Consider the following 26,597-nt stretch of genomic DNA (forward strand, 5'->3'; position numbering starts at 1 on the left):
TGCGAACCGAGGTGAACAGCTCAGTATCAGCCTCTCTTATTGAAAATAATGGCCAATCGGACAAAATTTCATTAAATCAATCTGGGATGTTAAATTTTCTCCCTTTAACCGACAATCTTTCCAGTGAAGTACATTCGAACAACATGGTATCAACAGAAGCGTCTGAAGCTTCTATGCCACAGACGTCGACACTTGGACACTGCAGCGTGAGCGAAGATGACATGCCAACTGAGATACCGTTGGCCGCAACAATTTTTTTTGAATGGAGTGAAAACTTAAAAGCATGCAAAACTGAGGGTGAACTAAATGATTATTTCCAGAATCAAATGACCTCTTCGTTGCCGGGAGCTGAAGTTACTCGAAAAAGAAAACGACCAAGGTTTCATACTCTTGAGGAGCTGCGGGATGTTGTGGTTCCACAACTTGAAGCACTCTTGAGATACCACGAAGCAAAAAAACTCAAATGAGCAAATAACTGAAATTACTCGAAAACTTCTCTTGAAGAGAAAAAAACAACATGCACGGACAGATATCGAAAATGAAAAAGAAAAAAGAATCAAACGAATTGGAAAAACATATGATTATATTACGCGATTTTTTGAATAGCCTGGCATCGAGACCAGAATCAGAAGTGTCCAAAGTTGTGAAAGCTGAAGCCAAAAAACTGGTAAACAAAATCCCTGCCTTTTCGTATTAAACTTTGGTTGATTACAATTAATACAGTGATTGATTTCGTTTATTATCTAAAATTTATAATAATAAACTTAAAAAATTGTAAATACGATTATATATTCAAATTTAAAAAACTTCAAATTAATCATTTAAATTTGACATTTGTATAAAACATTTTTGCTATAAATTAGACATTTGCTTTAAATCAGAGATTTTTGATGAGCGTATAAAGGCTGTTAATAAGAGTTATGTCACCACGGATACTTGTAACTTATGGCTGCTATGGTAAAACTTATGGCGCAACCAGTGAACCAAGAATGATTTGAGAGTATTCAAAAATCTCTTAAGCTTCATCAAAAACTGCTCTGAACGACCTCAAAATTGTTGCTAGTAAAAAAGTGAAAAAATTGGACCCCAGACAGAGCAAACTGTTATCCGATTCTTGCTTTTTTCTCTAGCTAGACAATTCAAGGTTGTCTGCTATTGAATGCAAGCAAAAAATTGGCTTAGAACAATTCTCGAGACCGCTACTGCTAGCTGTTTTCAATCTGAAATTTGTTTTTAAATAAAACTTAAACGAGTAGAGGAAAAAATAATGTGATAATAATTGATGTTTTGGCTTTTCTTCGTTCCAAATTTTGAAGAAAATGATAAATTTTTCGTGCTCTGTGAATAATTTTGACTGTCTTCGTAGCTGTTTTTGACGGATTTTTAAAGATATCATCTGAAAAATATTGAGCTGAAAAATAAAAAATACTTCAATTGTCGATTTTTTTAAATTCTAGGTGTTTGAAATAAGAAACTTCGGTACAAGTAAAATGCGCTGTATACAACCAGTTTTCTGTTAGAACCAAAAATAGGTGGATGAACCATGTTTCCTAGATATAAAAACGTCTCAAACAGGACCAAATATTAAAATATAGTAAAACTAAAAAGAACAATGATTCCCAAAAACCAATCAAAATTTTTAAATCAAAACTACACCAATTGCTGATGACGCATTTTTTATTAGTGTGGTACTGTGTAGTACTGTTGCCACAGTAACCTTGGAGAAATATTATTATTAATAATCTGTTATGTATTGTTATTATTTATTCAAGGCCGATCTTGCAGGCCTAATGCAACAGTCATTTGGACGGTTGCGAACTAAGTGAAAGAACGATCAACATGATCTCCGAAAACAAAACATCATTGACTTAGAGTTTAAGTTAAAGATATAACTCTTCTATTTCATTATCAAATTAAAAACGAAGCTTTAGATTATCACATGGCGCAACCAGCAGGATTTATGTCCCAAGATAATAGAACGGATATGGGAATCCCTGTATTTTGGACAACAGCGTATTCGGATCCTCTCTGGAATTTCAAGATATGGTTAGATCAATTCCTACTGGCAGTTAAAGTTAAGGAGAGCGTGAATGCGGAATTATTGGTAGAAGAACCGAGGGGAATTTTGCTTGAGCCGTTACCACGGCCGGAGACACCACGAGAACAAGAAAATGCACGAGCGATTGCAGAAAGAGAGGCCAGAGACAAACTGGCGCGGGACAAAAATCTTTTGGAAAATGAAGAAAGAAGAGCTAGAGGACCAAAGGTCGGTCACAATGTATATTATAATGAGGTAGAGAAAAATAGATTATTCTTAGCGTTGGGAACAGAAGGAAAAAAGTAATTTGTACAAGAGAATCCGCATGTGGAAGTTTCAAAGTTAGAATTTCTGGAAATGGTTGCCTTAGCAAAAGTTTCATTTGATAAAACAGAGAGCGCTACGTATGAACGTTATAAATTGTTTAATCGAGCGCAGGAAACAGGTGAAACATTAGAGGCATTTCATGCAGCATTAACTGCGCAGGCAGCCAAAGCGGAGTTAGGAATACTTGAAGATGAACTGGTTCGTGATTTATTCATATCGAAAATGAAGAATGTGGTACTGCAGGAAACATTAACGTTTGAAACATTTTCACCAGGGGAAGTACTGAAGAGAGCATTGAAATTTGAACAAAGCAAACAGACAACTCAGGCATTTCAAAAATCAAACACAACGACTGCAGGTGCAGGTCAGGTTCATGGAACAATGAAGATAAAACAAGAACCGATCATGAATGTTGGTAACAAGATTGCAAATAGTAGGAGACAATCGAGCAATACGTACAAAAAGAGAGCAACCCCTGACAGAAGAGAGGGGAGAAACTCTACGGATACAAAAATGTGTACTCGACGTGGTCGGTTATTTGGAGAAGGTCATTTGAAGAAATGTCCGCCCATGGGCAAAACATGTAAAAATTGTTCTAAACCAAATCATTTTGCAAAAATGTGTAGGTCACAGCAAGTAAATGAAATTGCTGAGAAAACGTCTAGCTCAGATGAAGAGTGTAATTTGATTTACTCATGCCATGAGTTCAAAATAATGGCAATAGAATCGGAAATTTCGTCGATGGAGCAAATAGATGAATATATAAAACAGCAATCGAATCAAAAATTGAATAGCGGGGATAGCAGTAAAGACATACAAAAGGTTGATATTCGCAGGCATCCTCGATCACAACAAATAAAGTCATTAAAAGCTTTAGTCAGAATTGATCATCAAATTATCAATATGACTATTGACACAGGTAGTCCAGTATCGTTCTTAAATTGGGCGACAGCGAAACAAATTTTAGAGTCTTCTTAGAATACGAAGTTTATTCCACGGGAGAATCTAAATTTGACCGCTCAATTTGTAGATTACAATAAACAGCCATTTAATATTTTAGGAGCAATCACCACAACCATCCGTTAGGAAGTGTGGGAAGTAGTGGAGGCATCGTTCCTGGTTACAGAACGACGCACAAGATGCATATTGGGGCTGGACTTACAGAGCAAAGTGGGGATACACACAACACAAAAACTGGCACCAAAAAACAAGACGAGGTTTGATGTGCTACTGTGCGAACAGCCAGAAGGTTGGAAACACAATTTTTATAGTAAATTTAAAAACCTTTTTGATCGTCAGGGTTGCTCGAAAAATCATGTCGTCAGTACAAAGTTCAAATATCCACTTTGTCCTTCACAAGAAAAAGGGAGAAGGATTCCAATACACATACAGGAAAAGGTACACGAAGAAATGGAAAAACTTTTGAAAGAAGGGCATATAAAACGTATAGACAAATGTACTAGCGATTGTTTTTTAGCACCTATTGTAATCACAGTGAAAAAAGATGATTCCATAAAATTGGCTCTAGATGCAAAACTTATCATCCGGCAGTTGTTTAAAAACAAATATCAAATGCCTAATGCTGATGAGTTATTGGATGGGGTCAGTCAAATAGCAACAGCAAATACAAACGGTACGTTTTATTTCTCAATATTAGACTTGAAGTATGCTTACAGCCAATTAAAGTTGACTGCAGAGACAGCTAAACAATGCAACTTAACATCATAGGCGGACAAGCCACTGGAACGTACAGTAACCTTACTGGATTCTTTGGTCTTGCGGACATGCCAGCAGATTTTCATGCCAGCAGATTCTTTGGTCTTGCGGACATGCCAGCAGACATTCTGTTTCCTTGATGACATACTCATTGTATCTAAAGGGAGTGAACAAGAACACGAAAAATTTATTATGAACGTGTTGGAAAAACTAGACAGAGAAAACTTGGCATTGAAACTGTCGAAATGCGAATTCTTTCAAAATGAGGTAAACTGGCTGAGGCACAAGCTATCGTTAAATGCTCTTCCACCGAAAATAACAAAAACGGAAGCGATATTGAAGCTCAGTCCGCCAAAATTATTGAAACAACTCAGGTCATTTATGGGTAGCATAAACCAATTGGCTAAATTCATTCCAAACGCGGCCAATTTAACAGAAAAATAAAATTTAGACCTCTTTTGCGAGAAGAGAATGAGAAAAGAAACTTAAAAGTGTCAAAATTCTGGTTAAAAAATTCGAATGGGGGGAAGAACATTCGGAAATATTCGAATTGATAAAAATAACGGTTGCGAATATAACCAAAATCCACTATTACGACCCTAAGATGGCTACTAGAGTAAAATGTGACACCAGCCATAGTGGGTTAGGCGCAACGTTAGAACAACAAAAAGCCGAGGGGGAGTGGGTACCAATCGCATTTGCGTCAAGATATTTGAACATTCAAGAAAAGAAATACTCAACGAATGAGCTGGAACTGCTAGCAGTAGTATGGTCTGTTGATCGATTTAAACACTATTTGTTAGGGAAGGAATTCGTGATAGCCACAGACCATAAAGCGTTGGTTTCAGCTTTAAATGAAAATAGGTAAAAAAAACCTATCAATCTAGGCTGACTAGATGGGTAGACAGATTATTACCCTATCAATTTAAGGTTGTTCATATATCAGGAAAAGATATGGGTATAGTAGATTATTTGTCTAGAGACCCTAACGGCGAACCGTGGCCAGAGTCAGTGTTGGCTGAAAAAATTGTAGTCACATCGATAGAAAGCTTTCATAAAGTTCTCGAATATTTAAACAGTCGACTGAGTGATCACGATGTGCTCGACCGAAACGAAATCGTTGTAGAATATACTGAAATTTTTTAAAATGTGTCAAAACAGAACACGTCATCCAACAGTTGCTACGGCAACCAAAATGGACCAAAACGAACAGGGCAAGACCGGAACGAAAGCGAAACAAGTTCGCGATTGTTTAAACGAGAAACTTGTTAAAAACCAGAAATCAGTTGATCTCAAAGTTGTCAGTCAAAACAGTCGGTCGAAAATTTTAAAATAATTCAAAGAAAAATTTACTACATCGAGAGCGTTTGAAGAAGAATAAAGAAAAGTAAACAGGCGAAGCATCGAACAGCGGAAAGGGGAGAAAAATGGTCAGAATACAGGAACGAAATAGCATTGATACGTTGAGGGAGGAAGTCACGGAAACAATATTCCAAAGGACTAGGATGATACAGCGTACCCCAACTAAATCAGACTCAGACAATTCGGACTCAGACAAATTGCCACAGGTGGAATGGATAGAATGGAGAGCAATGAACAGGCAACTCCTGGCGAACACCGGAAACAGCGGCCAATCAACGTCAACTGTTGCAACAGCACAACCAGCATTAGTTTCGTTTTGGGAACTCATAGCGGCGGAGAGAGATGATAAACCCAGATCAATGACGGAGTTAGAAGCAATCTCTTCAATGCAGAGTCCAAGAACGCTATTGCAGAACACATCAAGGGATGAAGCAAGAATAGGGCAATTAGTTGAAGTGGATCTAACAGAACATAGCATCGAGGACAGGGAATACAGTCCGGAAGTTAGTTTTGTCACACCTAAAGAAACAAAGAGGGTGGGACACATATCCCGAAAAAACGAATATCAACTGAAGGAGCAGCTAAATGCGGAGAACGGCCCACTATCTCTCACGAAATTATTCGACAAAAGTCTGCTTGCGGAAATAGTAACAGAAGATACTTGGATGGATCGACTAAGATGAGCGGTGGAGCGTTATGACAGGCAAGGATTTGAATTAATGGGGTCCTACACTAACCCTCTGTGGCACCAGATGTCCGTGGTTGACGACTATCTTCTGGTGGACAACCGATTAGCCGTACCGGACAAGCTGAGACAAGCTGTGCTCCGTCGACTTCATCAAAGCCATCCCGGCCAGGAAGCAATGTTAGAGGTTTCCAACTATTTATGATGGCCACACATGCACAAAGACATAGTCAACCTGGCCGAAGAGTCTAGAAGTTGCACTCGTTATGATAAGAACGCTGAATATATAATTCCCAAAAATTCGGCAAAACCACTTCCACTGCTGACGCAGCCGGGGCAAGAATTGCAATTAGACTATGCGGGCCCACTTGAAGATCATAAGGGGAGGAAGATATATTTGTTGGTTGCTATTGATAGATACTCTAAGTTTCCGTCAGTTAAAGTCACGAAATCTACTGGGGGAAAATCAACAATCAACAAGAAAATTTCTTCGTACCTATATTGACACACATGGGATACTGGAGTCGATTAAAACGGATCAGTTTTCCGGGTTTAAAGGAAAGGCGATGAAAAAATTTTGCACTGAAAACAAAATTACACAAAAATTCTGTCCGGTCGGTGATCATCGAGGATGCGGTTTGGTAGAGCGAACAATACAGACCATTGAACGAAGACTGGGTGTTATGCTGCTCGATGAAAACGTACAATCGATTAAACTTTGCTCAAGTACAATCATTAGGGATTTAAGATGGAATAAACAAAAAACCATAAAATTGTCACCATTTGAAGCACACTTCGGCCGATTGCCTGAAACAAAATTTAAAATTTTGAGAGATAAATTCCTTAATGAGTCTGGTCGTTTAGATAAAGAACATCTGGAAAGATCTGCATTAACAGCTTCCCAATTGAAAAGACGCATAGACCAGTCGAGGGATAACGTGAAGATCATTCGGAAAGGACAGAATAGTCGTGATGTCAGTCCATTGTTTCTACGAAATACGGCCGCTGCAAAAGAACGAGCAAGAGCTAAGGAGTTGAAGCAATTACTGGAGGCAAATGCGAGATGGAACGCCACTCGGAGAGACACATCGGATAGTGAGCTGAGATGAGTCGTAGATGAAACCAGCACAATAAACCCTGAACACAGAAAAGAATTGTTATTTTCATGGGAAAGAAGGTTTATCGAAGATAAACAGAGTGCAGAGACTGACAACTGGTCAGGTAATTTCCTTCGTGAACACGAGCAACGAAAAAGTGGAAAGGCTTTAACGATACCACTTAAAGGAAAAGTTGTGGCTGAGACACCCTCGACTGTAAAGACAGCTGCTGGTGCAGTTTATCGAAAGAGTGATATTGCGAAATCCAAAGTACCTGTGCAGTCTACTGTGAGCGTATCCGAGAAGAAAAGAAGTCCAACGGGGGAGGAACCAAGAAGCAAACAGCAGAAGACAAAAACACAGTATGAAGAGACCGACAGTGAATCAGCGAAGGAACATGATATAAACGATCAGGGGCAGAGCGATCAAGTACCAAACGGAGACAGTAGAGCTATGGATAAATTCCAAAATTCGCTGATTATAGTAACGTCGAAGGAGACAGAGACGGGCGGTGGTCTGAACTTAGGTGGGAAACGGAATAAGCCGAACAGAGCAGGACCATCGGTGCAGAATCAAAAGATTAGTATGAGCAAACCTACAGCACAAGAAACTCGTAAATTAAAAGCTGTCAAAACAGCAGCGAAAGACCCTAAAGATCTAGACACTGTCAACACTGATTTCACAGCGTCATCCACTCCAAAGAAAGTATCAGAGAGTAAACGCATTACTCGAGAGACGAAAGAAAAAGAAATTCTGGATACATTCCAGAACAAGGATATGACACCAGAGGAATGGGATGATCTCGCAGAGCAGGTATTGACCAGAGGTGTTCAAAACGAAGCTGAACAAATGCTCACTCAACAAGCAGGCTCAACCGCTAATTGTCCTCCACCAGGTTTCTCCGATGGGCCGGACAAGGAAGAAGAACAGACAACAGTGAGGCGGAGCAACAGACAGACAAAGAATCAGGGGCCAAAGAGATATGGCAGCCCAGTGTCTCATTCTGTAAAATTGATTACTTGCGAGGACGACATTGCGGATTTAAATCTGGCGGCCCTCGAGGCTTATAGGACAAGATTAGCGACGATTAAAACTGTTAACAGTGAAACAACGCCAGTAAACAAGACATTTGATCTATTGGAGCGACATTTGTTCAAACGAAGATTTGGGGCTACATCGTTGGACATTTCTAAATCATGGAATGCTGCGAGGAAAAATGGGGAGCCGGAAAAGATAATAAAGGAGTAGAAATAGAAGTTAAACAAAATCAAACATTGATATTAAACTGAGACTAAAACTCATATTGTATTTTTAAAATTTTACATGGTAGTATAAAAAATTTTGTTGTCCTCAGGGGAATGTGGTACTGTGTAGTACTGTTGCCACAGTAACCTTGGAGAATTATTATTATTGATAATCTGTTATGTATTGTTATTATTTATTCAAGGCGGATCTTGCAGGCCTAATTCAACAGTCATTTGGACGGTTGCGAACTAAGTGAAAGAACGATCACCATGGTCTCTGAAAACAAAACATCATTGACTAAGAGTTTAAATTAAAGATATAACTCTTCTGTTTTCATTATCAAACTAAGAACGAAGCATTAGATTATCACAATTAGTATAAGCAATTTTGAAAGCTTCGAGACAAAATTTTAAAAAAAACATCACCTGCGACAATAACTGTTAACTTATAGGCGTTTAAAAAATTATAGTCATTTTCAAGTCTTAGTAATTCTGATCTAAATGATTTAGGCAAAATTTCCAGTTTCCTTTTAATCCGTAGCAAAAACGGCCAATTGTTTAGATCAAAATATTATCATAATGAATGTAAAATTCATGACTGAGCCTGTGTTGCATATGGACAATATATATATTTTTCAATTCAATATCTGAAAGTTTTCTGAGTTTTCCAACATAACTATGTCCAAATCATAATACTGTTAATTTCCACTGCTTTTTAAGTTGATAAAATTGCCTACGCAATGCAAGTATAAGTTTGAAAATAGTTCAGTCTTTCATAAGCCATATGCAGCTTTTTCCGAAAAAAATATCCTTTAGAGACGCAAACCACATAAACCAAATTTTTAAAAACATAGAGCTTACAAATAATCAACATATAAACGAAAGAAGGCAAACAATTAAAAAGCAAACATCTTTTTGGACGAATAACTTCTCCCCAAAATCTTTCAACTGAAACGATTTAATGCCTACGCAATGCGCACTTCAGATAAATGGTCCCCATACAATGTTGCGCGTTGATTCTTGACCAGTAATTTTTCCATCCTACGTCAAGAAAAATAATTGCAACTGAAAACTGTTTTAAAATTTCGATTTTTAAGACATCTATTTTTGCAAGATATCAACATGTCCGAGTAAAACGTTGTGAAAGGGTGTGAAAGGCAAGAGCTAGCTCAAACATTAAAACTGAAATCTATGAAAGTGATGATTTACCACAAATTTAAGCCCGTAGTTAAAATTTTTATTGCTCAGAAAAGATTTAAAAAAAAAACAGGTAACTAGGGATAAAAAACAAGTTCTTAGGGTTTACCAAAGACATTTTTGAAATTAATACAATTGGTTTCATGGCTAGTAATAATTAATAACACAAGAAAATAAAATAGTGTCATATTTGGACAGTTTGCTAATTTCGAACTGATATTGTAGTGACATCAATAATTATAGTAGAGACTAAGACCATTTTTAGTTCTACTGAAATATATCAGATGAATTTGTATGATTAACTTCTCTAGGTTTCAACTAAGAACTTCATCTGAAATAAATTCTCAGTTGATCAAATCTTCTCTCCTTTATTAAGGACAAATTTTGGTGCAGATTTTTTGTTGTTTTTGTTAAATTCCAACTGCCGGTGATCGTTTGGGATCTTTGAGTTTGTTTCAGGTCAGTTGTCAGTAATTGGTGGTGATCAAGTTTCGCTACCATTATGCACTGGATTTTTAACACTTCAGGCGCCATTTTTCTTCGGCTTTACTTTCGGTGCCATGACTGAGTTTCGCAAGCTGTTTGAAATTAACTAGATCACAATTTTTTTATGACTGGGTTTATTTTAAGCTCTTTTGGTTAACATCGAACAAAAAAGCGGCAGTGTTTTGCCTCGATGTCTTTGGTTGGCTTGAGACATAGGAAACACTGGTTTTTTTTTCAGAAAAAATTCACGAAAACTTTTGTGGTTTAGATGCATTTCGATGCATCATAACCTCTAGTTTAGTAGAAAAATAACTGATCGATTTTAATCTCATGCTTTCAAAGTGTGTCTAATTGTCTGGTTTGATCTTTCCGCCAGACAGCTTGCTTGTGGTTGGCAGATTTGAGATTTCTTTTTCTTTGTTCATTGAGATCTGCTTCAGGCACTCAGATCACTGCTAAAAACTCGGGTCCATTGTCAGTGACTAGAGTTCTCGGTGTTCCAAATCTGACACACACTGCTGTCAGCGCCTCTCGACCGCCACATCAGTTCTGTCATTAGCTTGCTGTTTTTGATCTTTCATATGGGCTTAGTCCATATGCATTCGGTCGCAAACTTCTACTTGCGGCCAATTTGAGATTGATTTTCATAGTGCGTTTTTAATTTTTCTGAAAAATCTCACATCAAGAAGTGAAAAATTTTTCACAACCTGTGACATTCTAGGCAAACAGGCAGTTTTTTGCAATGCATTTTTGCAACTTTCTAAACGGAATAGTCTCGTGAGCATCATCCATTTTTGCACTGACTTGTCGTGCTAGGAAAGTTTGTCAAGGTCTAAAGTTTTTTCTTCAAAAAGTATTCATCTTCTGAGCACTGTCTTTAATCACCGCTCTTTATGCGTGTGTGGAATTTTTGAAATGTTTAAATCCTTTAAGGATGAAGATTTTGTGTTGGAAAAAGCAGATTTTTTTACATCCTGTGCATTGTCAAAACGCATGCGAGATCTGCTCTATAGGCACATAGTGCAAGTTTTACTCGAATATCGTTAGCGCAAAAGTCCGTCTAGTTTTTCTTCCTAATGACGTGAATGATTAACTTCGGCAATGGATTGTTGTTAACAAACAACATCGGCGACGGAACCGGAATCTTGTTTGTTTCACAGGAAAAATCACGAACCCGGGCTAGGACTTCAAATGAGTCTTTTAAGTTTGACTGACAATAATGTTCTGATAGCTCATCAATGGTGTACTAGTTTGGCAACAGAAATAAGGAGTTGATCGTATGCTTCTAGTGTCCGAGCACTCCCATCTCGAGTAGGTTTCTTAGGCTTTTTTTTCCAAAGAATCGAAGAAATCCCCGTTGTGTCGGCCCCTGTGTTTTCTGGTATCTTCATGTCGTTGCTATTGACTTTGATACCTTCGATTGCGGCAGCCAAGCCAATGAGAGCAGACTCAAAAAATTACATAAAAACTGTTCTCATCAGTACGCTTTCTCCCGCTAACAATGATTCCCTATAGTCCTAAACCAATATTTTCTTGCAAGGTGAAATCTCCTATCAGTTGAGTGACCTTTTTTACCCGTTGGGGCTACAAGAAGTATCCTCATGCGATTTGCCCCTTAAAAACGAGACATTCTCACTTACGAGCAACTAGCGTTGATTGCTATAGTAAAAGTATCTAGTTTTCTGTTTCCGAAGAATGACGTAGCCTGGTTTGCGATTTCTTCTTTGATAATAAATTTGAGTTACCATCGAAATGCTGTGCCTGAAAATTAAAAAGTACGAAAATTTGCGTGTTATTTAGAGTTATTATTTTTGTAAAACTCCACTTGCCTCAGATAAATCTAGTTTGGAGTGTGTGCATTTTAGTTCTGAAGAGAAATTCGTTCGTATCTTTAATTCCTTTGAGTCAACATTGTTTTATAGTCCTGAAAATTTATTGAGCAGTTCCAGGGCGGGCACTTCTCAAGGAACTTGTTATCAGACTTATTAGGTTCTGGATGTCGTCAGGAAATCGACTTGTTTCGCAACGACCACACGCTCTCCGGATCTTTGCCAGGTTGGCTTAACATTGCAGATGTCACTGAGCATCATCTCATTGAGTCAATCAGACTCGGAGAAGATTTGATAACGCTTGCACCCTACTCTGATAGAAAAAGAAGGTTGTCTTTTGAAAATCAGCTGAAGTCATACCGTCTCAGCTGCGATTAATTTGTTATTATGTGAGAGTGGTTTCTTTTTGAAAGAGTTCAGCCACACCGTTGCCTCCTCCGGATTCAAAAGATGCAATGAGTTGAGATCATTCATTTGAATTCTTTGGCCTGGACACCAATGGTGTGAATTGTCGGGAACCAGAAGAGTTAGGATGAAAAAGTTAACTGAAACCGGTGAAATCGATACTTTGACTCGAAATTAATAGTTATCACTGAGAAAAACATTTAAAAAATCTAAGCAGATCAATAAGACTAAAACTCTAGTTTAATCATATGTTTTATTATTGATAGGGATAATGCATAGCATGTATCGCATCGAGTTAATGAAAAAGATTGATTAATGTTAGTCAAAATATTTTAGTTGGCATTTTTTGTCTGTTTTTTTTTTTAGCTCAAACTGACTATAGACGACAACAAGTAACAAAAAATCAGATTCTGAAATTTCCGCTGAACTAGAGAGTTAGTTTGTAAAAAATTTTCGCTCTGTTTAAACTAAACATTTCAACTTGGGCGCAGTCTTTTGTCAATCTTATTTTTATTGTTTTTTTTGCAAATTATTACAAAAAAATGTTCAATGTTTTGCCTAGCGCAAATATTGTTGCTTGGGTAATTAGTATTTGATTTTGCATAGTCAAAGGGGGTCTAGGCCAACAGGCCGACGGGACTTCAAGCCGAAGGGACTTTAGGCCGAAATTTAAACTTTACAAGCACCTCAAAACACTATTTTTTCATCTGTAAAACGTTGCTTTTCAAAAATTTAGACAAGCTTAGTCCATCAAATGCGTTATTCACGACAATGCACCACTTGGGATTGGCACCCGTTAAAACATCAGCCGGTTTTTGAAATGCATAAATTATAAACATGAAAAACGCCTTCAACCGTGTTTTATTTTTCAACTTTCCTAAACATCATTTGGAGGATTGATTTTTATGAAAACGCCAAAAACTAGTGAAGAAAAATCCTGAAATTCCAAAATTCTTCAATAAAATTTTCAAATTAATCATATTTCACAAGTTCATAAGAAAATATTCGGCTTGAAGTCCCTAATTTTACGATTCGGCTGGAAGTCCCGTCGGCTTGATGTCCGGCACCCAGTCAAAGGAACCTGATTTTTTTAAACAAAAAACTTGAGGACGAAACCAATTTTTTTAGTATTTCTCACGGCAGTTAAAATATGGTTCTGACATTTGTTCTATTCTGCTGCCCCTTCTTTAATCAGTTACTTCAAAGCCAGAATTAATAGCAACGCGGTTCAGGGTTAATACTGTATTTTACCCAATCTTCGTGGTCTGTTGCCATGAAAACGTATGAAGTTCATTATAATTGGTTGAGAACTGTTTATAAATCAAACCTTGTGATATCAATCATGGATTGTATTGGATAATAAAACATTATTTATTTGACAACTACTGTGTTTTTTGAAGTTTTTCCATGAATACTCAAAAGTTGAAGGTTGCAATCATTGAAAACAATTTACGCACGTCTCACAAGTTTCAGCTCCCAGCCCAAAGAAGAGACGGAGTTGTTATTTTAGGCGGAAGAACACAATACACGATAGGAGGGGAGTGTGTAACGCGTAAGTTTGAGGGAGGTGGCAATTGTCTGGGGGGGGGGGGGGATGGTGCAAACTTGAGAGGTACAAATGGCAGTAAGTGTTGGGGCAAGATGCGGGTGAAGGTAAAAGAGGATAAGTGTAGGGTGGTGGGGTAAGTTTCGGGCGTTCGACATGGGTGTTAAAAGAGAAGAGGGATGTTAAGAATGTGACGGATACCGGTCGAGAAATTTAGTAAGGTAGTGTAGGTGTGATTAATACAGAAAAAGCTTCAAAATTTTAGAAATTTTGGAAAAGCAAGCCATTGAAAAATTGCAAAAAATACATTGAAAAATAGTCATGAACGCAGAAAATCAAAAAATTGACTTGTTTTCTGAAAACACTTGTGCTTTTGCTTTTTTTTGAAAAAAAAAATGCTCCCTGGACTACAAGATCATATTAAAATTGACACTTTCTTGACACAATTAACCCAACTTGAGAAAGCTTGTTTGAAAGATCGTGGCTCTTTTACAGTTCCCCCCTTTGATTTTTCTGAAATTCATTATATGAAAGTCTATTTAAAACGACTATTCTTGTTATGAGCTGCATCAAAACGTGTCAGCGTGAACAGGTGAACAATATTTTACAATATTTCATACATGAAAAAAGCCGTGTAATTAATTTTTGAACAGCTTTGTTCTGTAATTTTACGAGGGGGGCCAATTTTCATAGAACAATGTGAAAAAGTTTTTCATTTGTGAAATTTTGCAGGTGGGGAGGAGGAAAAATGGAGCAAAAACTAAAAGTCAATCACATTTTTGGCGATGAATACAATTTTGCTGTCCGATATTGGAGATTGCTTTTTCGACAAAAAAATTTAACTGAACTTGAAGAGAAATCAAAATCAAACCGCGCAAAGTCAAATTAAACAAAAAAATCACAAAAAAATTTATAAAACTTGTTTGTTATTTATTAGATTTCAGTCGATTGCGTGGTTCCAAAAAATAGATATAATTAAATTTTAGGGCAAATCTTTTGAACCCAAAAATTGAATTTAGATTACGATGCCAAACAAAGCAGTTTGTAAAGTTTAAGCAGATTCCGCAACAGGCCAAAATCAGATTGGTCGCGGATTCCGCAACGTTGCTCAAATTTTTTGATCTTTTTGGCTGTTTTGGACTCCACAAATAAATAGCTAAAACACTGTATTGCCCTTAATTGTTGCAAAAACAGACAAAATTGCGCAACCCGCTACATCATTTGCGGAATTCGGAATAAACTGTGAAATCCACAGACAAATATTGAACCATGTGCATAGTGAAAATGTGCTTGTTGCGGAATCCGCACCTGTAAGCGGAATCCGCAAACTGTCAACGCATTCCGTATTTTGTATGCGATTTCCATTTACATAGATAGTGGCGTTTAATTGTAAAATTTTTTACCCAGTGGGAACAGCCAGTTCAATCTCAAGTATTGCTTGAATTTCACACAGAACTGACCTTAATTCCTGCCGGTTTAAAATCTGCCAAATCTCAATTTCTGCCAACTCATATGTTCGATCTTCATTCCTACCGACTCAAACGCTCGATCTCAGTTCTTCTTAACTTGCCTTTGTTAGTTCATTCTTAACTAACCCCCAAACGTTCGATCTCAATTCCTGTCAAATTTAGCCTGCATTTCCACCTACATTTGCGTTTTCCACCTACATTTGCGCCATTCACTTTCCTTTTGCGGAACCTGCTTTCAATTTCGGAATCCAGGACAAATAGCAATTAGAGAGTGGAATTCACCTACATTTTGGAACATTAAAAGACTTGTGCGTGGATTCCACTGAGCTACAGACACAAAATTGTGCAACTATCCAGTGCAGAGTGTGGCCTCGAATTGTAATCGATTATAATTCATGAAACCTACTTGCCGGTATAAAAACTCTAGTTGCAGGACAATGAATTTGAGTATGAGGAAGCAAAATATCTAATTTTGAAGACACCTTCTCAACGCCAAAATTATCCAATAGCGAGATCTATTCTAAACTGTCCTTTTTTCCTTTTAATGTCATGGAGTACCATCAGGGCAACAGATAATCCATGAGGACAAAAACAATAGTTTCAGGTGCCACAACACTTCTCGGAATTTTTTTTAGACAGATAAGCTGTGTTCTGAAAGCCGCATACAGTGTGTTTTGATGATATCTCAAAAACTAAATCAAAATAAAAAATAATGTGAACAATTTTTAAAAAATTATACCTCCAATCTTTTTTGGATACTAAAAGTGATATGTTTTTTGAGGTGTCTGAATTGTCTGGAACAGCGTTAATTTTAACTTGCTAATGGGTTGATTAACATAATATTCCTGTGAAAGACTTTTAGTCACTTTCGTTGATATTCCGAAAAAAAAGATTGACTCAAAAGTAGATCTTGGCTTTAAATTGAAAAACAATAGGCTGAAACCTTGATTTCCTATCACAGAAGAAAACAATTTTGGAAAAATTCAATTTTCATAGCAACTGCTATTGGTTTTTTGATTGGTATATGGCAATGAAACAGCAAAGCTTCAACTCAAATAGTCTCAAATCTAAAAAGATGCCCACACCCTTCTCAGGGATTCGACTCCGGCCGACCCAAACAATTTTACTTTTTTGGCTAGTCGACTGTAAAAATTTTCTTAAAGTGCTTTTGGTACCAATATACACTCATTTTTAAGGGAAAGAGCGCGCCGAAAACGCAATTCTTTTGATCAAAACTGTCCTAAGAGTGCCTACAAACGCCTTTTTGGCCTGTTTTTTTTTCAAGAAATTGTCAAAAATTGGCCAGAACAGGGTCTTCTTAGTGCTTTGGGAGAGCTCGGAAAATAAGTTTAGTCTACCTAAAAAAAAAGTGAACTAATTTTTGATTTTTTTTTCGAAAAACCACCCCCCTCCCCTCGCCCGAGAAAATCTTAGATTCACCTCTGCTTCAAACTTTAAAATTGGCGCAAAAATGTTACTTCATATAATGCTTTTTGACTAATTTATGCCAATGATTTAGCCTTCGTTTTCGTTATCAAAAAACTGACACAATCTTTTAAATCATAAAATAACTGTCACGAAATAAGTTGGTCGACCTAGAAAAAGATGCATTAACCATCTTCCGGCCAGGGAACTATGTTCAACACCTTTCTGATTTTTGATGTCAGTTTTAAGAGCGGCCAAAATTCTTTATAGTTTCTCTGATCTACCAGAAACTGCAGCAATTATGTAGTAAAAAGTAATATTTTTGCTCTGTATTTCTCTCTCGAACAAAGCATTTTAGCACACTTAATGCCGTTTTGAATAGTTGAATGTCTGAGTGGTTTATTTTGGAGCTTTTTTTAAAGTCAAATCATGAATAATATACATCGATAAAACGATTAAAAAGGTCTTTACAGTACAATGGTACGATTTGAGGCTTATTTTAGTTATTCGTTTTATAAAAGAGACTTTAGTTTATTTTCGTAATTACATCAGAGCAGGTGCAAAAAAGCTTGAATTATTTCTAGAATAATTTGATCACGATGTCTCAAAAAATTTCGGCGGTTAAAATTCAGATATCTAATCCTAAATCAGTCGAAAGGGGATACTCGCATGGGATCAGTATGACTTCAACGGGTTCATCAGTTAAAAGGTCAAAGGTCAAACCAGCCGCAGTTCGAGTGAAGTCGCCAAAAACTAGTGCTGGCAAAGGTGAGTATTTTTGATTCGCCTTTTGTGGAAACTTTAGTTAGCACGTGGGGCGGGGTTTTTAAAAAATCTAAATAGGAAAAATCTAAATGGGTACACACTTTTTTGGGGTGCTATATGTTAAAATCATTATAACTCCTAAACCCAACCATTTGCTTAAGAAGCAAAGAAACCAAACCTCTTTGCTTCCTATTGCAAAAGAACCGTATAGCAAATTTTTTATTGTTACAATAATTTTCAGGCTTTTTTTCTAAATTCACGATTTTTTATGTAGGGTATGAAAAAAAATTATGTTCCGAACAGTCAATTTGTTCACGTCATTACGAGGCCAAACTGTGCACTGGATAGTAGCACAATTTTGGGTCTGTAATGGTTTGGCTTCGTAATGGCTGCAAAACTTCCGTAATGGTTGCAAGACCCGAAAAGGATCGGCAAATTCGAACGCCAAAATTTTTAAATAATAATTCTAGCTGTCTTAAATTTCTTTCAGTTAAGCACGCCCATTTTTTCAGAACAAATTTGCACGAAATTAACTTCAGAATAACTTTGTTTTCAAAACATCTTCTCTTCAGGCCGGAGAAAGAGCAAAGGAGGGAACAGTGGTGCAGCTAGAAGACCCAGTCTTCTGGAGCAGATTCGCAGAGACAGACTCGACAAAATCAGGGCTAGTTTATCAGGGCTTCCGGTGTATAGCAGCGCTGGGTACTCTTGGGCGATTGTCTTTTGGTGCAAAAGTGCACTTACAGAAACTTCTCTTAAGTACCCAGCGGTACTATATTTCGTATTGTTTTTTTTCCGAATGTGTTGACCAAAAAAACGCCTTATTGCGAAGCTCTTGAAGCATCTCTAGAAAAATTCCCTGTCATTACAAAAGAAAAGAAAAAAGCTCGGCCATTCTCTCCGTTCCAGTCGCTTAAACGTGCAACAGGCAACCCAAGAATTCAAGAAACAAAATTTTTTCCTAAAGAAATAATATTTTTTTATTCAAACTTTTGAACACAATTTTAATGAGAAATAAGTTGGTTCGAAAAAGCCAGCTAAACATATAGTTTTGGCTCTGTTTGTATCAAAGAAGTAAAATATTTTTTTTCTTCCATTAATGGGACACCAGAAAAAGGGCCTGCTGGCCTAATTATAATCTAGCTCCCATACGATTCAGATTTGTTTCTTTTTGTAAATTCATAGAAATATTTTTGTAACTAGATGTATTTTGGAAGCAATTTTATTATGATTTTTATTATGATTAATACTGCGAAAATTAAACTCGACTCGTTTTTAGGAACTAGTTTACGATCACGACGAAAAAGAAATCAGAGAGTTCTTAATCTATATTCTGGATAAATTACCCGGAGTGATGTTAGACCTTGTATCTTATCACCAACAACCATTGGTCGCGATTTCATCAAAATCCCCAGCAGCCGAAAGTGAACAAAGCCAACGGATGAGTGTCGCCATGAGCAGAATGTCAATAGCTGCACAGCCGATAGAAGAAAACGCGAAAGAAAAGCAAGAAAAAAGGAGTTTTGTCAAAATGTTGGCAACCATATTAAAAGAAAACCAGTAGCTAGCTTTCAATACAATTTAGATACTTATTTAAAATTCAGTTTAAAAATGAGTAGCGAAAAACTTTTTGCTGGTCTGTAACCCGCGCCTGAGATGGAAAAACCCAGTAAAAAAAATAAAAACAGAAGCCAGAAACTGGAGAAAAACCAGAAGCACAAAAAGAGAGACGGATTTTCAAAATGTCTTCGCAAACCTAATTGACTTTAATTTAAACTTCAGAGATTTCTGAAAACACTATATGCATCCTATTTTGGGCGTTTTTAGAGGGTTTTGATTTAAAAAAATGAGTTACTCCCCCCAAAGCTGGTACATAACGACGCCATTTTTGTTACTTTTGACAATTTTAATTATTACTGAATTATTGATATATTTTGGTAGAATTCCCCTCGAATTTAGTGAAGAAACATTTTATGGATAGATGGACAGAAATGTCTGTGGTAAAAAAAGTACATTTATACGGTCAAAAAATGCAACTTAGGTCCAAACCAAATTAGGACGAATCCACACTGAGTCTGACCGATGCTTCTGAAACGATTGAAGAGGTTTTCTTTGCCTCTGGTGCAAGAAATTCTAGTTATGAGGTTTATTCTATTTTCGCGCTTCAGTAGTTTTGTTCATTCAGAAACATCAGTCAGACAAAAAAACTTGACAACTTGATATAAAGTTGCTTGCGTTGTCTCTGGGTGCCAGTGAATCAATTAATTAAAGTTTTAATTAAAATCAAATTTCTGTCCTTGAAATTAAAAGTTTTGGTATATAGTGAAACACCATGCTCTCCAAAACCAGTAAAAATAAACTTTAATACAATAAATGACTCTTGTCAGTATTTCTATTCAGAATTTGTCGCCTTATTTTCCCTTATTTTACATTGTCGATTCATTCAAATGCTACCAAAAATAGAAACGTGTATTCTCTGTTTGTGTTGTTTCTGGTCATTCCTTTCCAAGAAGAAGGCGCAGCACTGCTTTGCTTTTTGTTCCGACTTTCGATACGAATATTTGCGCTCGGGGTGGGTTTTTTTTTTTCTTCAGACAAATTTCGACTTTTAACCAGCCATTTTTGACGAAATTTTTTATATCATTCGAAAGGTATTGTTGTCTTGAGCTCAAATTTGAAAAGATATTTCACCTGTGGTCGTTTTTCGTAAAGTTATGGGGGTTTAAAGATTGCCATTTTGGCCAATTTGGGACAATTAGCGCGGTATATTTCGCGCTATTAACGCGTAAGCAGAGAGTTAATCCGTCTTAGAAATTGTTCCAAATTGGTTTAACGAAGCTTATTTGACAAAATTGATTTGTTACAAGTAGCGAAATCTATCCTTTTGTACTTTATATGGCGTGTGGGGAGATGATTTTTATTTTAAAAAAAATTCAAATTAAAAAAAAAAAATTTCATTTTGTTTTATTACTTTTTAAATTTTTTTGGTTATCACTGCTCCATAAAACTTAATAGGCAGTCAGAACATTCAGGGCTTCGCCCTGATACGAGCAGTCTTGTTTAATATTAAAATTATTGTAACTCAAACAAATAAATATAATTTCGATAATTTTAGAGTTGATGAACTGCTAAAAAGACCGTTTCAATACCAGGGCAAAACATTGAATGCTCCACCTACCCCTTAATCCATATCGAATAGTTTTTGGGAAAAATTGAAAACTATAAAATTTGGACAAAATCAAAGATCAAGTACAAAATTTGTGTTGTACGAAAGTAATATGACCATTTAGCTATCCTCAATTCAATTCGGAACAATTTTCTTGTGCGGGATAATTTGCCACGCATAAATAATTCGCGGTACGATTTCACCAATATGAATAAAATCTTCAAAGGGCGGACAAATTAGTCCACAGCATGACCAAGTTGGCAATTTTCAAACTACCAGAACTTTGCAAAGAATGATCGGGGAAAAATATCCTTTTATATTTGATTTTAGTGAATCAATCTCCAATGCGGCATAAAAATTTGTTGTCAAAAACTATAATTACGATAGCCGAACATTGACTGAATAAAAAAACACCCCAAGCATAAATATTCAGTAGTTTATTTTTTTGAAAATCGGAACAACAACCATAATAATAAATTTTTATCAGGCTCACAAGTTTGTAGACTAGTATACGATATTGGCAACAACTATATCACTGCTTGAAGCATGAGAGAAGCCTGAGAGAACGTATACTAGTCACCAAAGGGTCCGTTTTCAAACGTTTCTGAGCGGAAAACTTTATAATATTTAATAATTCTAATAATTTTTTTATATTAGATTAAATTTTCTTAGAAGTTCTTAATGCTTCCTCCTCAACATGTAAAACAATTTTTTTTGATCTTTTAGTAAATTTTTGACAAACAGATAAAACTCTTCTAACATCCGGTGAAACTTTGTTTTGTCTGGTATCCAAATTTTGCACTGAATGGCTGATAAAATAAGTTTGCTTGTGGTCGTTCAGGGCATGTAGACAAGTCATAAAGTAGACACGTTATAAAGTAGACAACTACTATATTATCCAAACAGAATCGAGAACAGGAAGCAACCTTAGGAAATATACTTTTTTTAATTAATAATTTGCTAAGTTTGCTTGCTGTCTTCGCTTCTGATTGGTTAATATAGTGTTTATCTACTTTTTGTCACGTATGAAAAATAAAGGTTGTCTAATTATTTACTGCACTTCAGAGCAACTGATGGATGCCCACGAGAAACTCGACGTTCTATAAAAAATATTTCAAGCTTACAACTTTCTTATACCGAAAAACCACTATCTCACACTTTCCTAATTTTAAAAAATCCCTGTTTTATGAAAAAAAAATTACAGCCTAATTTTGTAAAAAGTTGTAAGAATCTTATTAGAAAAGTTCTGAAACTCTTATCACTTTCAAAGGTTTTCAGTTATAATAATAATTCTTAAGAAAAAGAGTGTTCGTATGTAGCAATTAGCGCCTGTGAGGTTGCAATTTGTGAAGATAACCCATAAATGAAAACTACAACAATGATATAGACAACTCTTTTAAGTGAAGCTAATTTGGTATGTCTATACTTAATGCATCGGCTCTTTTCAACTCCCCTCCCCCAATTTGAACTTCAACTTTGAAAAACTTACATTAACATGATGAAAAGTTGGGTGAACAAAATAACTATTGTGAACAAATTTGTTCTTCATACTTTCTACTGTAACATGACGCATTGAACCAAAATAACACAAAAAAGAACACCAAAAAAGGAAATTTGAAATTTGGGTGGAAAGTTGAAAAGATCCAATGCACCTTCCAAAATATCTGACCTGGGACTAGTGCCTGGGAAGTGTCGATTGTGAACATAGTCTCCTCTTTCACTCGGGGGTTTTCTAGCCCCCTCCCGCTGCACGTAATTTCCCCTATGTTCTTCACTGAGTTATCCCTGGTCACTCCAATCAGGGGCGAACGGGGAATGGGAAGTTCATCCAGGGTCAAGTTGATCTCGTAACGACCTAGTGTTCAAAAGGAGCGATTTGAATTTATGAGATGGGTGCTAGTCTCATGACAGAGAGCCCAAATGGCAGAAACTTTCAAACAATTAAAACGCTTGATCATTTTTTTTCAAAATAAACTTGAACGGTCCTGCAAGTGAACATAAGTTTGCAAGTTGTTAGCAAGATCTTACCAGATAAACATCTTATAAACATCGGATAAACACCAGATCTGGCGATCAATCGGGTTGCTTACCTCTGGACTTGGGCATGAAGTTGACAGTGTGGAGGCTGAGTAGTTTGTCCTTCTCCAGACTACATGGAACCAAATTCCCACTAGGTCCACTCACTTTAGCCCCAAAATCGCCTAAACACGCAACGAAACATTACATAACAACAAAGTAACAAAACACCAAAATTACGTAAACAACCATAATGAAACATCAATTTATAACAAAAAAAAATGCACAACTACCTGGGTTGACCTCCATAAAAGAAAAAGCAAGTCATATGATTTTATACAACGAGCAACGAGGAAATGGTAGATTTATCCGACAATTGTTTAGACGTGTGAAACACAAGTGTGAAATCGTATGCTAGTAGAAGAAGAAGAAATAACTTTTCGTTGTTACAAAAAGACATATTAACCAAAAATAATTTAAACACATTTTTATCAACTCGAAGAGGACAGCGAACGAATCCATTTGGATTGCAGGATGCTGCCCTAAGCTCAAATAAATTCGAATAAACTTAAAATTAAAAGGATGAGAGCGAAATTAACAAACACTAAATACAATTGCTGAAGAACAAAAAAATAAAAAAAAATAGTAGCTTTTTAGATCAACAAAGAACTTTGCTCAATAAACTGGACCATTTTAGTGGTACGAAAGCCAATTTCCTGACGATATACACTTAAATTAGCCGATTTAAACATGAATTTGACAAAATTGGTTTAAAATTGAAAAAAAAATTGGAATTTGTTTGTATAATCTTCAGAAACTCGCTAGTCGTAGCCCCCCTTGTTCGGTTCAAATGTGAAACTTGAACTTGTTCACTTAGCGGTTACTGCTTCTACTAGTATTTTTGTCAATCCGGTTAGGCTCAAACCTCCCTATGGAACCTGGAAAAACTGTCAATCTCTACAGAAATCCTTTTAGAGCGCCCAAAAAGGTAGCTACACAATGAAGCGCATCACGTGATTGCATGAATATTTTTAAAATCGCTATTAAATTTATTAAACCGAATTTCCACTATTATGCAGGTCTAATATACAGTTACTTTTCAGTGGTCCCTCAAAATATTAAGTAATCAGACAGCTTTAAGGTGAATATGTGAACAAGGAGTTACAGCTGAGGAGCTCAGGGACAGAATATTGTTTTGACGAGGCGACCAAAGCTTATCACTTTATAAAGAAAAAGAAATATGCAGTTTTGATGTGTTCTTAACTTGTCAAAAATAAGATCCGTCTGGTTTTTCAGACTAACCAGGGCCTGCATTGGATGTGTCGAAAGAGAGCGAGAACCTCTTGTTCAACTCCAGCTTCACCTGGCCATCACTGTCCATGAATGACTCATACAGCTGCGTACACTTGACCTGAAAGTACAAAAGCCAAAATCAATGGCTTTGTTTTTAAATAACTCGAACGACTTAATTAAATAATTCTTCGAGAATCACTTCCAAACCTTTCCAGATAAAGACATACTTTAGATAGAGATAATTATAAAGCAACTTTTTATGGGAGATTTTATCCTAGGAAGACTTTCTCATTTGTTGATTTTATCCCGAGGAACATCTGTAGGGTGACAATTCGTAACAGGCGACAATTCGTAACAGGCGACAATTCGTAACAGGCGACAATTCGTAACAGGCGACAGTTCGTAACAGGCGACAGTTCGTAATAAGGCATTGGCAAGTAGAATCCGCTTGCTTCGCTTGGCTTGCATCCTGCACGAGAGGAATACTGCGCGTAAATCAGTGTTCCCCGCTTAATATACTGTTACGAATAGCCACCTGTTACAAATTGTTGCCTCACGGGAACTTCGACCGCAGGCGTTTTATGGATCCTATGCTATTATGATTTTGGGCGCGTTCCACCTACCTTTCTGGGGTTGATAACCTTGACCTTGTATGGACTTCCGGTGACTGCTTCCCCGTCTGCGTGAACAGATACCTCATAGAACCCGACCTCAACCGGACGGTATGTTGCCGTGAAGGTGTTGTTGTCATTGCGTTGCACTGAACACTTAGCCAACGAGTTGGCTCCTGATAAAAAATATTGTTCGACTATTAAGAATGCTGAAGAGTTTTGTTTTCAGTTATGTTTTAGTTCTTTTTTAGTTTTTTTGTTTTTCACGAAAAATCAGGTAACCCAAATAATCATATGAATGGGTCAGGTGATAAATTTATTCGCTATTTTTATATAAAGCCCTTTCAGTCATGATTTAAACAATATTGAATTTTTTTAAAATCGATATCGAGAAAAACCGGCTCACAATTTTTTAGTTTTATTAAAACTTTGAACAAGTAAAGAAAGCGAGAAGGGTTATGATAGTTTAATTTTCATAATTCAAATTAAGCTGCGAAGATTTAGTTCTACTCCAGTAATTCTAGTTTTCCTAATTTTCCATGTTCTCACAGTACCTTTTTCACAATCATTGAGTTTTGAGTTAACTTGCTTTCAACGCATACAACTCAAACTTTGCCGATTATTCAAAAAAATAAACTGAAAAGTCTTTTTTGCACTTGACGACAAGAAAACTATCTTGCTTTCGACTGTAAGATCTACACATTCAATGCGCTTCGCCTATTCGACCCTGCTTATCCACAAATAGTTTATGAAGTATAAAATTTGGCGTTTACTTTAACCCTGTCATTTTTTGTTCTTTCTTCAATGAGATAAATGGAGTTTGACCTTTTGACTGACCTTCGACAGTGACCTGAAGATTGTCTAACTGTTTGTATGCCTTGGATGCGTCCACTGTGAACGAACTCTCCACATCCTCAACCCCCTTCTGCAGTCCCATTCCATAACACTTGATCAGGGCCCCACCTGAGCCGACGTTGAACTCAATCGGACGACCTAGTTAGTAATCATAACCTTGGTTAAAAGTAATTTTCAGCCATTTTACTCCAAACAAATAAATAGTTTCTACACGATATTTAGTTACATATAAATACATATAAGTTTACAAAAGCAAATCTGAATCGTATGAGAGAACATTAGCACGGCCATAACACGGCCAGTTTTCAGGTGTCTCATTAAGTGGAGAACAAAAGATATTTTACGTCTTAGATCCAATGGATCGACCTACAGTTAAAACAGGTAAGAACAATTATTAAATGTACACACTTCTTTTTATTCTCCTTTCAACCTTTTTCTCATTTTTTTTCGTTTTCTGGGCAGTGTTTTCTACCCATAACCTAGACTCCACCAGAAACAGATGTTTAATCTTCAGCAAAAAAACTCTCAAAGCCCATCCAAAAAAATCGTGGTTCCTAGAATGCAGTTTTCCAATAAATGATGATTAAAACTTTTTAATTAGAACGATTAAAACTGTTCAATGTTGCGATTAGAATTTAACTTGGTTCTCTTTAACTATCCCCCCTTTGGTACCTAGTAACGAATTGCCCCTATAGTAAACTAATTCAATGATTTAGTATAAGTGAATTTTGTACTTAGAAACGAATCTTCTTCACCCTTTGCAAAAGTGGGGGCAGTTAAAAGAGATCCCTTAACTTCATAACTCATAGAAGTTGACTAACCATTGACGAGTGCGTTGTGAAGATACACATAGGCCAGATGGGGTCCAGTGTTGGCTGTCTTAAACATGCCAATGTACTGGCCCATTTGGGGTCCACTTTTCAGAGACACTTTCTGCTGCATCACATTTTGAACTATGTTCACCTGCAAAAGACATTTTTCAAAGTAAGTTCTGGCGCATTGATAAAAGTTTGACTGAAATGAACCTTGACCGACTTTTGCACAAACATTTCCAACAAAAATCAT

At 36.6% G+C, this 26,597-nt stretch overlaps 2 protein-coding genes across 2 annotated transcripts in view; one reads left to right on the plus strand and one right to left on the minus strand.

The window, feature by feature from the left end:
- LOC134854878 (filamin-A-like) overlaps positions 1-26,597 on the minus strand; it is a 76,742-nt gene that overhangs the window by 33,214 nt on the left and 16,931 nt on the right. The window contains exons 13-18 of the mRNA XM_063871237.1: positions 26,354-26,495; positions 25,515-25,670; positions 24,690-24,853; positions 24,076-24,184; positions 22,848-22,958; positions 22,427-22,612 (exon numbers count right to left, since the gene is read on the minus strand). Of these exons, the coding sequence (XP_063727307.1) occupies positions 22,427-22,612; positions 22,848-22,958; positions 24,076-24,184; positions 24,690-24,853; positions 25,515-25,670; positions 26,354-26,495 (868 nt within the window). The remainder of the gene's footprint in view (positions 1-22,426; positions 22,613-22,847; positions 22,959-24,075; positions 24,185-24,689; positions 24,854-25,514; positions 25,671-26,353; positions 26,496-26,597) is intronic.
- On the plus strand, positions 17,242-19,206 carry LOC134854650 (uncharacterized). Its single transcript, XM_063870999.1, has 3 exons — positions 17,242-17,594; positions 18,164-18,255; positions 18,871-19,206. The coding sequence occupies exons 1-3, from the start codon at positions 17,426-17,428 to the stop codon at positions 19,153-19,155; spliced, it is 546 nt and encodes a 181-aa protein (XP_063727069.1). The 5' UTR covers positions 17,242-17,425; the 3' UTR covers positions 19,156-19,206.

Source organism: Symsagittifera roscoffensis, chromosome 9 (assembly GCF_963678635.1).
Source record: "Symsagittifera roscoffensis chromosome 9, txSymRosc1.1, whole genome shotgun sequence".
Classification (NCBI taxonomy): Eukaryota; Metazoa; Xenacoelomorpha; order Acoela; family Convolutidae; genus Symsagittifera; species Symsagittifera roscoffensis.

Coding starts and splice junctions, on each gene's coding strand:
- LOC134854650 (XM_063870999.1), top strand. CDS start 17,426: ATGTCTCAAAAAATTTCGGCGGTTAAAATTCAGATATCTAATCCTAAA. Junction 17,595..18,163: donor AAAAACTAGTGCTGGCAAAG/GTGAGTATTTTT, acceptor TCTTCTCTTCAG/GCCGGAGAAAGAGCAAAGGA. Junction 18,256..18,870: donor ACAGACTCGACAAAATCAGG/GCTAGTTTATCA, acceptor ACTCGTTTTTAG/GAACTAGTTTACGATCACGA.